Genomic DNA, 11,227 nt, shown 5'->3' with positions numbered 1-11,227 from the left:
GCAGCCCCGGCTGGGAGGTCGGTCGCCCGCCCGCCCGCCTTGTGTGTGGAGATGTAAAAGTGCATGGGACTTGGAAGCATTCGGAGCAGCGGCCGGCCGGAGTTCGGGCAAAGCTAAGTCAAATGAATCACCCATGCGATGTTTATTGTTTTCGTTGCATTTTTCTGTTGTGTACATTCAATTCTGAGATGGATAGTGGAATGTGTGCGCTTTTATTTTTGACACAAACATCACGCCAGATACACACGCTTCTCTGATATTCACGCGCTGACAGCCAGGCAATACCTCTTTCATCCGCGGGGGGGCGGTGTTGCCATTCCGTTTAACCAGAGCGAGCCATTTCGGCAGCTTTGAAAAACAAAAAAGAATCTGTATTGGTTGGGCCCAAAAGTAAACATTAAACCAAACCGTTGTTACTTCTACAAGTCAGCTAGCTTAATGCTAACGTTTAAGGAGAAAGGCCATCTAATGGAAATGATCACGGATGATTATTATGACACGGTTGACTGACTGAATGCAGAGAAGAGCTGTTTAGGTTCTGTTCCTTGCTGGGCTGAAGTCTGGCACAAAGGTGGCAACCACATTGGCGGGCGTGGAGTAGCACGAAGCCAAATTGTACAGGCCCAGCATGAGGCACTTCCAGGTGGAGCGCAGTGCTTTGCCCACATTCTGCAAGACAAACGTTGGCAAATACAGCGCGGACCATTGCTTGTGTACAACCACAATGGCCCAGCGGGGCTTGTTTCCTCAGCTTCCACTCCAAATGGAAACACCATTGTCCGCTGACCTCCTTTATACGGGAAATACATACGTAGATGGATGGCAAAGTGGACGTCTAATGAAATGCAATTTTCGACCATGCAGTACGTGCTTGCTAAGCTGTCCAATTTCAACTGTGTGTCATTTGAAGTGACGCTTCACAGAGGCAGAAAAGGCAGCCGAAAACTGACCGTGTACGTCAGAAAATGATGCATTCTTACACGCATTCTTGTCATACGCAGCCTCGGATGACCAAATCAAACAAGCGGTCGGTCGGTCGGTCGGTCGTTCATTGGATCACGAAATAAGCAGAATAGCTAAGCGGTGACCAACCTTTCTCAAATGTTTGTACTGTTCCTTCTTGTTCTTCCCCTCCACTTCCTCCTCTACTTGTCGCTCGTGCAGCGGCCGGTAGCGCTGGGCCCAGAAAGCCAAGCGGACCTGCCGGCGCCGCTGCTCGGCCTCCTCGCAGTCCACGTGTTGCTGGTACGAGGCCCGGCGCCACCGCGCTATTCGTGGCGCTGCTTTGGGCTTCATGGTGGTTGTGAAGGCTGGCTGTGGAGGATGTTGCGGCCGGCTGGCCTCAGGCGGGGTGACGTGGGGCCTCAGCTTCCTGGACAGAGAGCCACGTCCAGTGTGCTGTCCACAGCTGTCTGCATTCCAGTGAAGCTGGCGCCAAGCCCTTCAAGGTGCTCCTCCTCTTGTTTGCACTTTGCTTCCAATCGTGTTTTGGGTGCTTCAATGAAATGCAACATTTCCCCCCCCCCACTACTATGTTTGGAAGCCAAAAGTAGATGTGACTACTATATAGGTGCATATGTCCATTTCCTTTATTCTTGTGTTCATAAGCACATTGATCAATCACAAGGCTGGATTTGCAGACGGCGCTTGGCTCTGGGCCGCCACTCTCAAGGCCAGAAACTTTTTCAGCTTCAAGTCAAAGTCCACGGGCCGTTCGCTGGGGAGCTTGTAGTTGGCTCTCATCACCGAGCTCAGGTAGGGAATGAGCTCGCACTTCTCCTCAAAGCAGGCCAACTTCTCCTTGTACATCTGCCGAATGTGTTCCGTGCTTCTGTGGTTGAATGCTGCGGGGGGGGGGGCAAAAGCTTGGCTAGCCGTTAGTAGGCGCGAGCTGGTGGGAGGGAGGGAGGGAGGCAGGGAGGGAGGGAGGGAGGGAGGGAGGTTGGCAGGGCCTACCTTTCATGTAGAAGGCCAGGTAGTGGAGAGCCGAGCGTTCCATACTGAAGAAGGGAAACTTGGGCTTCAGGCACCCCACCGCCGTCATGGCCTTGATGACCCCCACCGCCACACCCTTGGGAGCACAACAAATGGCCGTTTGGCCCTCCTCCTCCGGGGAAGTGTGACAGCTTGACATTTGGGCTGCTTTCTAACCTGCTCCAGGTAGCCCAGTGTGGGGAGGGAGGTGAGTGTGATGGGCTCGCAAAGAGGGGGAACCTTACTGGGCAGCTTGAGGTCCCAGTAGAGTTCCGGAGCGCTTGAGGAAGGAAGCATCGCAGCCAGCCAGGCAGCCAGCCAGCCAGTCAGCCAGCCAGCCAGGCAGCCATCAAGCCAGCCAGGCAGCCATCAAGCCAGCCAGGCAGCCATCAAGCCAGCCAGCCAGCCAGCCAGCCAGCCAGCCAGCCAGCCAGCCAGCCAGCCAGCCAGCCAGCCAGCCAGCCAGCCAGCCAGTCAGTGACACAAACAGACTTTGGCTTACCTCAAAAACTTGTACTGCTTCTCCTTGGTCTCACAAGTGTAGAGCCGCTCTCGGTATTCCAGCGCAAATTCCAAGCTGCCGTGCACCAGGGCTTCGTACCTTGTGAGATAGGGAGGGAGGGAAGGAGCCAGGGGTTGTCTCGGCCATTGTTGTCGTTTTTCTTCTCATCGGGTGTACCTCAGTTTGCCGTCCAGATAGGTGACGGGGCAGAAGCCTTTCATCTCAATTTGCTGAGGGAATCTGTTCTTCACCTCCGCCTCCGTTAGCTTCCTCGGAAGCCGGTCTGCTTGCGGAAGGGGGCGCGGGCAGCGGGGGCTGACAAATTCATCCGGACTGGCTAGGAAGATCTGGCGGAAAAATGCATCGCGCTTCAGAGCGCCGGCGGGCGTCGCGACCGAATACGCTTTTCGGCGGCTTGACCGACCTCCAAATGCTCGGCGTCGCACATCTTGAAATATCGCCTGTTGTATTCGGCGGCGTACGTGAGCGATGGAGTTTCTGAGCAGTCCACCAGGTGGTCCCGCAGAGCCAGGCACACCGGGCAGTAGTGGGCAAACTCTCCGATCCGACGCTGAAACTCTTGCGGCGTGACGCATTGCCTGTTGATGCAGCCCGCTTGACCTGCATCACCAATGCGCGCACGGTTGGAGCACGCCCGGCTGCCCGGGAGGCCAGCTTCCCTCCTTTTGCTCTTACCGCTTCTGGTTCTCCTCAGGTAGGTGTGCACGTGCTCCATGCTGACGCTAATCTCCTTGATCAGGCGCTCCCAGATGTACCACTTGCTCTTGAGGCCGTCCGTCGGGATCCAGTTGTCGTACTGCTGGCGGAAGTGGCGGCTCATCAGCTCGGCTTCCCGCCGGTAGCACGTGTTGCGAATGTGGAGGATCTCGGCGCTGTCGTGCATCAGGTGAGGCCTGTCGCCAGGGGGAAAGCAAACGGGTCAGCGCCGTCGGTTCGTCGTCCGAGGGCGACGTCGAGCCTTTCGGACTTGTTCTCCTCCATCTTGCTGGCCAGGCCTCGCTTGAGCACCTCCACCGTATCCAGCTCCATCTCCACCACCATCATGGGGATGATGCTGTTGGCCTGCATCAGTTCCGCTTGCTTCATGGTCATGGGAAAGCCGTCCAGCACGTACCTGGAATGCCACCAAAAAGGTATATCTTCTTTATCCTCAGCAAAGAGTGACAAATATTGGTCACGAGCTGGGAGGAGTAGAGACGGCTCGATAAGAGCATCTCAGATTCTTACACTGCCCCCAGGTGGCCAAAGCCGGCACGGCGGCAGTGCGTTCATATGAAGTGCAGTGATCATCGAGTCAAATACGGACTGCCGACGCACCCTTGCGTACTGCAGACCAAGCTCATGAGCACCTTCTTCAGGCACTCGATGGCCAGTTCATCAGGCACCACCAGGCCCCGGTTGAGATGCAGCTTCATCTGCAGCGCCAGGTCGCTGTGCTCCTGCTCCTCAAGAATGCGGCGCATGACGCCACCGATGGACAACAGGTCCAGACCGTATCTCTGCGCAAACATGGTGGCCACTGCGTCGACAAATGCGCAAATGCAATGAAAAGTTGAGGGAACGGCAGATGGAAAACAGAAGGAAGGAATTGTGCCAAAGTTAAGACCAAAAAAAAGGAAGCAAGGAGCAATCGAGGCACTTGCCGCTGGTTTTGCCCGATTTGGGAGGTCCCACGACGGCCATTTTGACAGGGAGCATCGGGTAGGGCTTTGACTGCCTGAGGTACTTCAAGGGGTTGAGCATGAACGTTTGCTGGTTCTTCTTGGAGCCGAAGAAGTAGATGTATTGGTTGAAGAGCACGGGAAAGGCCGTTTCCAGAGGCCACAGCACGGGCTGGATCAGCTCTCTCTCGCCGTAGCGCTGCGGGGATGACGAGGCTGGTCGTGGTTAAACGCACGCACGCACGGACGGCGGCCGCTCCGGCAAGGCGGCGTTTGCAACTTTACCTTGACCGGGTCCGTGCAGCCAAAGGCGCTGTGGAACTTGTACGAGTAAAGCAGGAGCAGCTGTGCCAGATTGTACGAGATGGGCTGGCATTTTTGGAAGAGCGACTCGCGGTTGAGCTGCAGCGGCTCCACTTTCAGGAGCAGCTGGCGCCGGACGACGGGCGTCTTGCGGGCGGCGTTGATGGATATCCGGGGAATTTTCAGTTCGCTCAGAACCTCCTGTGTGGGAAGGGGTTAGGGGAAGAGGGAAAAACCTCGCACATGTACGGACGAGGGCTCCAAAAGAGTGCCTTTGATTTGTGCTGGCTAGGCTAGGCTAGGCTAGGCTAAGCTAGGCGAGGTGCTCCCACCACCCGAATGCGCGGCGGCGGCACCGTATCCCGTTTACCAGCACGATGGCCATGTTGTTTGAGTCGGCCACGTAACGCTCTTCAATTTCCGTGTTGAGCCTCTCGGTGGTGGTCTCCTCGGCTTCGTCGTCGTCCTTGAACTCGTCGTACCTTTCCACCGGGTACTCCTCCTCCAAAATGGCCTCGATCTCGTCCTCGATGTTGGCAGAGTCTTCGTCGTCCTCGTCTTCCGCCCGGCAACTAAACTGGTTTGGTGACGAGAAATGGCCGTCAAAGGGTGGCCGTGGTTTGACACCGCTCGCTCGCTCACGTGTGGCTTACTTTGGCCGTGGAAGAGGCGGCTTTCTCCTCCATGAGTTCCGCCCTCCTCTTGGTAATGTTCTCCTCCTGCGTGGTGAAAGGCAAACAGCGCTCAGCGGCGCAAGTGTGCAGCGGCAGCCCGCCCGGCTGAGGAGGACCTACCCGAGCCTTGGTGTGTATTTCGCGGAGGATGTCGAGCAAAGCTTCGCGCCGCTGGCAGTGAGCTTGCCACCTGCTCCAGAATTTGGGCAAGAGGCGCGCCTGGATGTCCTCCACGCCTGCCATCAAGGTGACCACGGCGTCGGGATAAAGATGATGCTGCATCATGTGCTGCACCTCCTCGGTGTTGTGAGGGAAATCCTCCAGGATGAAACCCGTGGACCTGAAAGGGCGTTCAACACGTTGGACACTGTCGGAGGGAAGGCCGGCAGGCCGGCCTCTGTCCGACCGGCCGTCTGTCCGACCGGCCGCACGCGCGTGCATGGCATTACAAGTAAGGCTCCTTTTTCCAGTACGGGTTGACAATCTCCTCCAGGACCTGCGAACTCAACGGAACGTCATCGGCCAAGTAGGCTTTGATGCCGATTTCCTCATCGGTCAGCCCCTCGTCCTCCTAATGGGCAAAGGAAGAAGAGGAAGTTCCAAGCGCACCTCCGTTTGTCACCATGGGCCGGGCCGGGTCACCTCAGGGGGCTCCTCCCCTTGAGCGTCCTCGACGGCCGTCTTCAAGGCCTTGAGATGCTCCTCGGTGGACTCGTCGGCGGGGTTGACCCGCTGCTTGATCTTTGGCGCCAGAAGCCTTTGCAGATGTTCCCTGAACTGAATGTGGAAGAGGCCTAGCTGCTTGGCCAGCCACTCGCCTTGCGTGGTCTTGCCCGAGCCACGGCATCCCAGCACAAAGATGCGCAGGGCGGGAGGCTGAAAGAGGTGGGCAGCTTGCAATGGATCCGGCTCATAGCCCCCCCCCCCCCCCCCCCCCCGCCGGCCGGTACCTTGAGAAGCTGGCTTCGGCCTACAAACTGCTCGGGAGAGAGCATGAAGACCTCCCTGGCGTCCACGTTGGAGAAGTAGTAGACCTTTTCACGATACTTGGCCGATATCTCGTCGGTGCCGGGCACCAGCGTGTTGTGCTTTTTCAGCACCACCGGGCAGAAGATGAAGGTGTCGCCGAAAGCCCTCTTGGAATTGGCGTCGGACGTCGATTCTGACTTTGAGAGCGAGAGAAGCATTTTCAAACTATCGTTTGGAAAGATGAAGACAAAGCTGAAAGCATTTGTATCCATCTGTCTAGAAGGGGCTGCCTCCACTGACGTCGTCCCCCTCCTCCTCCTCCTCCTCTTCCTCCTCTTCCTCGGCCGTGTCCTCGGTGGAGTCGTCGTCGTCGTCGTCGTCGTCGTCCACTTCCAGATTTTCGATGGCTTCGATATCTTCCGCTTCCTCGTCCAAGTCGACGGCGGAGAACTCTCTGGGCAAATACTTGAAGGGCTCTGTGAAAGGGCCGCACGTGGTTTTTGCCATTTGGCCCGCTACGGACTCGCGAGGACCGTGGATTCCAAACTCACTCTCCATCAGCTGGACAATCTCATCCAGAAGTTCCTCGGGGCGCCTGCCGCCCGTCTGCAGCACCGAGTGGCTGATGCTGAGCGAGAGCTGCAGGGCTTCCCATTGTCTGGTGAACTGATCCTTCTCCACTTTGGGCTCGGCCTTATCTGACACATGCGGTCGGTGAGAGAGCCGCCGGCTTGACGTTTTGGGGGGGAAGAAAAGCGACTCTTACCTTCGCCGCTCTCTGTCTGTGGAGCGCCGCTCTGATCTGCGATGGGAACGGAACGGAGCAATGACAAGGCCATCCTGGGCAGGCCAGGCCAGGGCAGGCCAGGCCAGGGCAGGCCAGGCCAGGCCAGGCCAGGCCAGGCCAGGCGCCGCCGCCGCTTACCTGGCAAAGTGCCCTCGGTGTGCATGAGGCAGAAGAGGAAATCGGGATGGATCCCGGCGCGCTGTAAAGCCTCCAACTGCGAGGCGTTCCTGGGAAAGTTGTCCAGCACCCAGCCGTTGCCCACGTCGGCGCCCTGGTGGCAAGCCTCGTTCTGGGAAGACAAAATGCTTTTTGATGGCTGGCGCGGCGTGGCGCGGCGGCGCACGCAGGTGTTCTGAATGGAAAAAGTGCCTACTTCCTTGACGACCTTCATCAGAGCTTGAGCGTAGATTTCCTTGGCGGCGTCCTGTTTTTTGGCCTCTTCCAGAGCCGTTTGCACCAGGGCCACCACTTCGGGATGGCTCTCGGTCACTGAGGAGAGCGAGCGCAAGAGCGTTTCCGCCTGCCGCTGGCTCCTTTTCATCTCGCGAGCGGCACGGCACGCTCACCTTCCACGGCCGGGGTTCCGTCTGAGGAGGCAAAGGATCAAAGGTGAGGTCGCCACGACAAACCCCGGCCAGCCAGCCGGCCGGCCGGCCATGATGGCAACTTGCCGGAGCTCTGCTCGTTCTGCTGCTTGGTCCTGATTTTCTCCATGGCGGCCAGCACGCTGTCCTCTTTGACTTTAGCCAGCCACTCCGTCTCCAGTTCGGCCAGCAGGGGCTCGGCCAGTTTCTCCAGCTCCAGCACGGACACGTTGTGCCTGGCGCCCATCAGGACGGAGAGCTCGGGCCTCCCCGACGCCGTCGTTCCGATGATGCACACCCTGCAGGGCGGGCTGGGCATGGGCGGGAGGAGGTAGCGCCTAGGGTTGCTGACAAACTTGTCGTAGGCTTCTTGCGACGAAAGGATGTACATTTTGTCCCGGAAGCTGCGGGAGGAGAAAGTCGCTCGAGACCACGGCGCCTTCAAAGCGCCGCCCCCAACCCCCCCCCCCCTCTCACCCACCCAACGGAGAATTCGGGTTTTCCGGGGACGAGCCGTCCTTCCTTCAGGGCCACCGGACAACTTCGCCCCCAGCGGCTCCTCCTCCAGCGGAAGCCCGGCACCAGCATCCTGGAGGAGGACATGAACCTCAGGAGGTCCTCCTACGAAGCAGAGAGGAGCCGGCTGTGGCGGCGTTGGCACACACCGGAAGGACGGAGGGAGGGAGGGAGGTAGGGCGCGCTCGGAACAAAATCGCCACTGACCGTTTCTATGTCTTCGGGCAGCTCTTCGTCCTGATGGAGGACCACCGGAACGGACACGCGCTGGATGGCCATGGATGCCAGACGGGACAGGACAAACTAGAAGGCCACGGGGACACGCGTCCATGGGTGGGATTGGCTGGCTGGACCCACGGGCCGTGCCGTTTGTGCCGCTTACCAAGAGCAACTCGTCCGGGGTCTCGCTTCCGTCCACTTCCAACAGGTAAATGGGGTTGTGGTCCATCATGTAGTCCTGAACGACCACGACCGCGTCAAGCAAAGCCAGTTTGCGCCGACGATTGGTGCCGTGCCGTGCCGTGCCGTGCCGTGTCATACCTCCAGCGGCCTGAGGATGATCTCCTTGTACGCGTTGATTCGAAAAGAAGTGTTTTTGGCCTGGCGTTCGGGGATCCACACCAGCTGGTCGATGGTGCACCTGGGCGCGCTTTGCTCTTCTTCCTCTTCATCCTCATCCTGCAAGACAACAAGTGGCGGGTGGCCAAGGGTCTGTTTTTCTGCCTGTCAGCCTGAGTATCGACCTGCGAGTCTTCCTCATCCTCCTCCTCCGCCCCTTCCTCTTCTATGAATCCCGTGACGTGGAACTCATTGTCCACTTTCCATTGATCTTGATTGTAGAGAAGGCCCGTCAAGGGGTGCTGCTTCTGACTGGACAGCCTCTGGACCAGGTCCTTGTCGGCACACTGAAAGCGGGAGCACATCTTGGCGTGCTTTGTTTGCGCTGCTCCAGGAGCGGCGGCGGCGGCGGCATCACCTTGATGTTGATGATGAAGTCCGGCTTGAGCTTGAGCTTCCTGATGGTTTCCATCTGCTCCTCCACGCCGACGCCCTCTTCCGACATGAACGGCAGGCAGCTCAACACGTAGCCTGCCGCGTGTGACCCGTTTCAGCCTCGGAGCACGAAGACGTGCCGGCGGCGGCTAAGCGAGCCTCACCGTAATGCTCCACTTTGGTGGAGCTCAACATGTCCAGTATGAGGCCAAGAACCACGTCTTCCGGGATGCTTTTGCCCGCATTTAAGATATCCAGGAGCTGTGAAAAGATTGGCTTTAGTGTGGGGGCGGGAGGAGCTTTGCTCTGCTCTGCTCTGCTCTGCTCTGCTTTGCTCTGCTCTGCTCTGCTCTGCTCTGCTCTGCGCAGTGCAGAAGGTGTTACCTTCACGCCATCCTCTGTTTGACTTCTGATGTGGGAGTCCAGGACCTCCGTGTCTGGCGTCGGGCGGGGACCATGGGACGGAATGAGCAAACTGAAAAGGCCGAGCGAGCGAGCGACCGAGAGAGATGAGACGCTTACCGTCGATTAAAACGCAGCCCCAGGTGTCTGCAATGTTTTTGGCCAGGGTGGATTTGCCGACGCCCTGCAACGGCAGATGTCCCAAATGTGTGTTGTTGGGGCTGACTGAGCCAGTGAAGCATTGGCGCTTGTTAGTGAGCCTCCATTTACAATGGATTCCAAACAAACAACGCAGAAGCTTTGAGGAAAACAAAGCCACTTGAGCAACAACATTTCTCCAGTTGACGGTGAAAGTTGTTTTCATTTCACGAGCATTTATTGATTGAACTGAACCACGGAGCATACATAGCACCACAAGGTGGCAGTATTTCACATCTTGTCAAATGAGTGTATTCCACCAAAAGTGACCATTTCCCTACCGGCCTTCCAACCACAAGGAAGCAAGTCGGTTTGGAAAGCAGACGCTCTCTCTCGGCGTCGTCTTCGATCAGATTGTCCACCAGATCCATCGCTCCTTCAATGACTGTAAGAAAGCAAATGATTACCGCTCGGAAATGGGTGAATAAAGGCTAAATCAATTGGTCAAAGTAATCATCGCATCCCTAGACTTACTGAACGAACGATACTGTATGACATATTTGAGCAGCCATGACGTCAATGTGCAGCTCTTACCAGGTTTGGTGCTGCAAAGTGTTACTACACACTCGGTGGTGACGAGCTAACCTGTTGGGAACGGTAGCTTAGAAAACACTTTCTCACGCGATGAAAACTGAAAAAGAAAATATTGACAAGAACAGCTTCCCTTCCTCCGTGTCATGACACGACGGTGGCGTCTGTTACCATAGCAACTGTCAACAAGCATTTCCTTCGCCTGTTTTGCGGCGATTCGGTAGAGATATTCGACTAAAGCACTACCTTTGATTCAAGGGACTATTTGAAAAGCATACCATGCGGCTTTGAAAAGTGAATGTTAGAAACGAAAGTAAGCCAAGTCGTGTGTACTTTTTGGTCTTCGCCGGCCGCCGTACTGACTGACGGCTTCCGCGTTGATGACAATCAAGTCACCTGACCTAAACAAATTCACGCCGTCGCGTGCCTGAATATGCTAGCTCCATCCATTCTCATGCCGACAAAACACGTTTTATTGGGAGGGACGTTGAAAGCATTTATCTTGGGTACCTGCGGGGAAATGTGTACTGGCGTCTGTTAAAGACAAGCGTCCGTCGCTTGACTACTTCAACGGTGGTGACAGCAGAATTGTTGGGAAGCCACACCCAATTGCAACTCTGCTTCTTACATGCATGCGTACGTCTTCGTCTGTCTGTCTGTCTGTCTGCCTGCCTGCCTGCCTGCCTGCCTGCCTGCCTGCCTGCCTGCCTGCCTGCCTGCCTGCCTGTCTGTCTGTCTGTAGCAGCCTGAGCTCGCTCAGTCAGTCACCCTGAGCAAAGATGCCTCAGTCTGCAGCTGTCATAAGTGGACTCCAGAGGATGGTTCTGTACGAGACCCGAGCCGTAAGTGGATCACGACAATCACAAAAGAAAGGAGAACAGAAGCTTGGGCAATCGCTTTCTCTTGGTCTTGCCCTTTGCAGAGGTATTTTTTGGTGGGGAGCAATCAGGCTCAGACCAAACACAGAGTGCTGAAGATCGACCGCACCGAACCCAAGGACCTGGTCATCATTGACGATAAGGTGAGCCCTGAGTTAGCACCAGGGCGCCGCCGCCAGCTAATGTCAGACAGCCGCTTCTTGGGGTGTTTGCGACCGCTTGCCAATGCGCCCT

The 11,227-nt window shown here is 56.9% G+C and overlaps 3 protein-coding genes across 22 annotated transcripts in view; 1 reads left to right on the top strand and 2 right to left on the bottom strand.

Annotated features, from left to right (window-relative positions):
* Positions 1-193: 193 nt before the first annotated feature.
* On the bottom strand, positions 194-1,415 carry LOC148381267 (uncharacterized). Of its 2 annotated transcripts, XM_088362012.1 has the most exons (3): positions 1,093-1,415; positions 512-669; positions 194-348 (listed from the first exon to the last, which is right to left on the bottom strand). In XM_088362012.1, exons 1-2 carry the CDS (start codon positions 1,294-1,296, stop codon positions 532-534), a joined length of 342 nt encoding a protein of 113 aa, XP_088218138.1. In that variant the 5' UTR covers positions 1,297-1,415; the 3' UTR covers positions 194-348; positions 512-531. The 2 variants fall into 2 exon arrangements, with proteins under 2 accessions (XP_088218138.1, XP_088218137.1); XM_088362011.1 differs by having other exon boundaries at positions 194-669.
* Positions 1,416-1,567: 152 nt separating this feature from the next.
* ak9 (adenylate kinase 9) lies at positions 1,568-10,441 on the bottom strand. Of its 15 annotated transcripts, XM_088361798.1 has the most exons (35): positions 10,119-10,436; positions 9,866-9,969; positions 9,507-9,570; positions 9,369-9,421; positions 9,149-9,245; positions 8,968-9,080; positions 8,735-8,896; positions 8,532-8,669; positions 8,374-8,448; positions 8,199-8,294; positions 7,957-8,096; positions 7,563-7,879; positions 7,458-7,478; positions 7,265-7,380; positions 7,030-7,180; positions 6,871-6,906; positions 6,656-6,802; positions 6,405-6,580; positions 6,086-6,301; positions 5,778-6,011; positions 5,585-5,706; positions 5,256-5,475; positions 5,115-5,180; positions 4,832-5,038; positions 4,444-4,662; positions 4,141-4,357; positions 3,815-4,016; positions 3,465-3,611; positions 3,173-3,390; positions 2,901-3,097; positions 2,654-2,823; positions 2,477-2,575; positions 2,152-2,254; positions 1,957-2,071; positions 1,568-1,844 (listed from the first exon to the last, which is right to left on the bottom strand). In XM_088361798.1, exons 2-35 carry the CDS (start codon positions 9,953-9,955, stop codon positions 1,621-1,623), a joined length of 4,968 nt encoding a protein of 1,655 aa, XP_088217924.1. In that variant the 5' UTR covers positions 9,956-9,969; positions 10,119-10,436; the 3' UTR covers positions 1,568-1,620. The 15 variants fall into 15 exon arrangements, 14 of the variants coding, with proteins under 14 accessions (XP_088217924.1, XP_088217922.1, XP_088217921.1 ...); XM_088361796.1 differs by having other exon boundaries at positions 6,405-6,802; positions 10,119-10,437; XM_088361795.1 differs by having other exon boundaries at positions 6,405-6,802; positions 7,030-7,380; positions 10,119-10,438.
* fig4a (FIG4 phosphoinositide 5-phosphatase a) overlaps positions 6,098-11,227 on the top strand; it is a 13,267-nt gene continuing 8,137 nt past the window's right edge. The window contains exons 1-3 of one of the 5 annotated variants that reach the window (XM_088361847.1): positions 6,098-8,418; positions 10,858-10,957; positions 11,038-11,136. In XM_088361847.1, the coding sequence (XP_088217973.1) occupies positions 10,895-10,957; positions 11,038-11,136 (162 nt within the window). In that variant the 5' untranslated portion in view covers positions 6,098-8,418; positions 10,858-10,894. Of the gene's footprint in view, positions 9,972-10,007; positions 10,958-11,037; positions 11,137-11,227 lie in introns of those variants that run through there. The other 4 variants (XM_088361846.1, XM_088361848.1, XM_088361845.1 and 1 more) reach the window with 4 other exon arrangements.

The sequence above is a fragment of the Syngnathus floridae genome, chromosome 19, assembly GCF_059516105.1.
Source record: "Syngnathus floridae isolate MCC-2025c chromosome 19, RoL_Sflo_1.0, whole genome shotgun sequence".
NCBI lineage: Eukaryota > Metazoa > Chordata > Actinopteri > Syngnathiformes > Syngnathidae > Syngnathus > Syngnathus floridae.
Note: the sequence above shows the minus strand (reverse complement) of the source record. Positions and strands in the feature narration are given on the sequence as shown.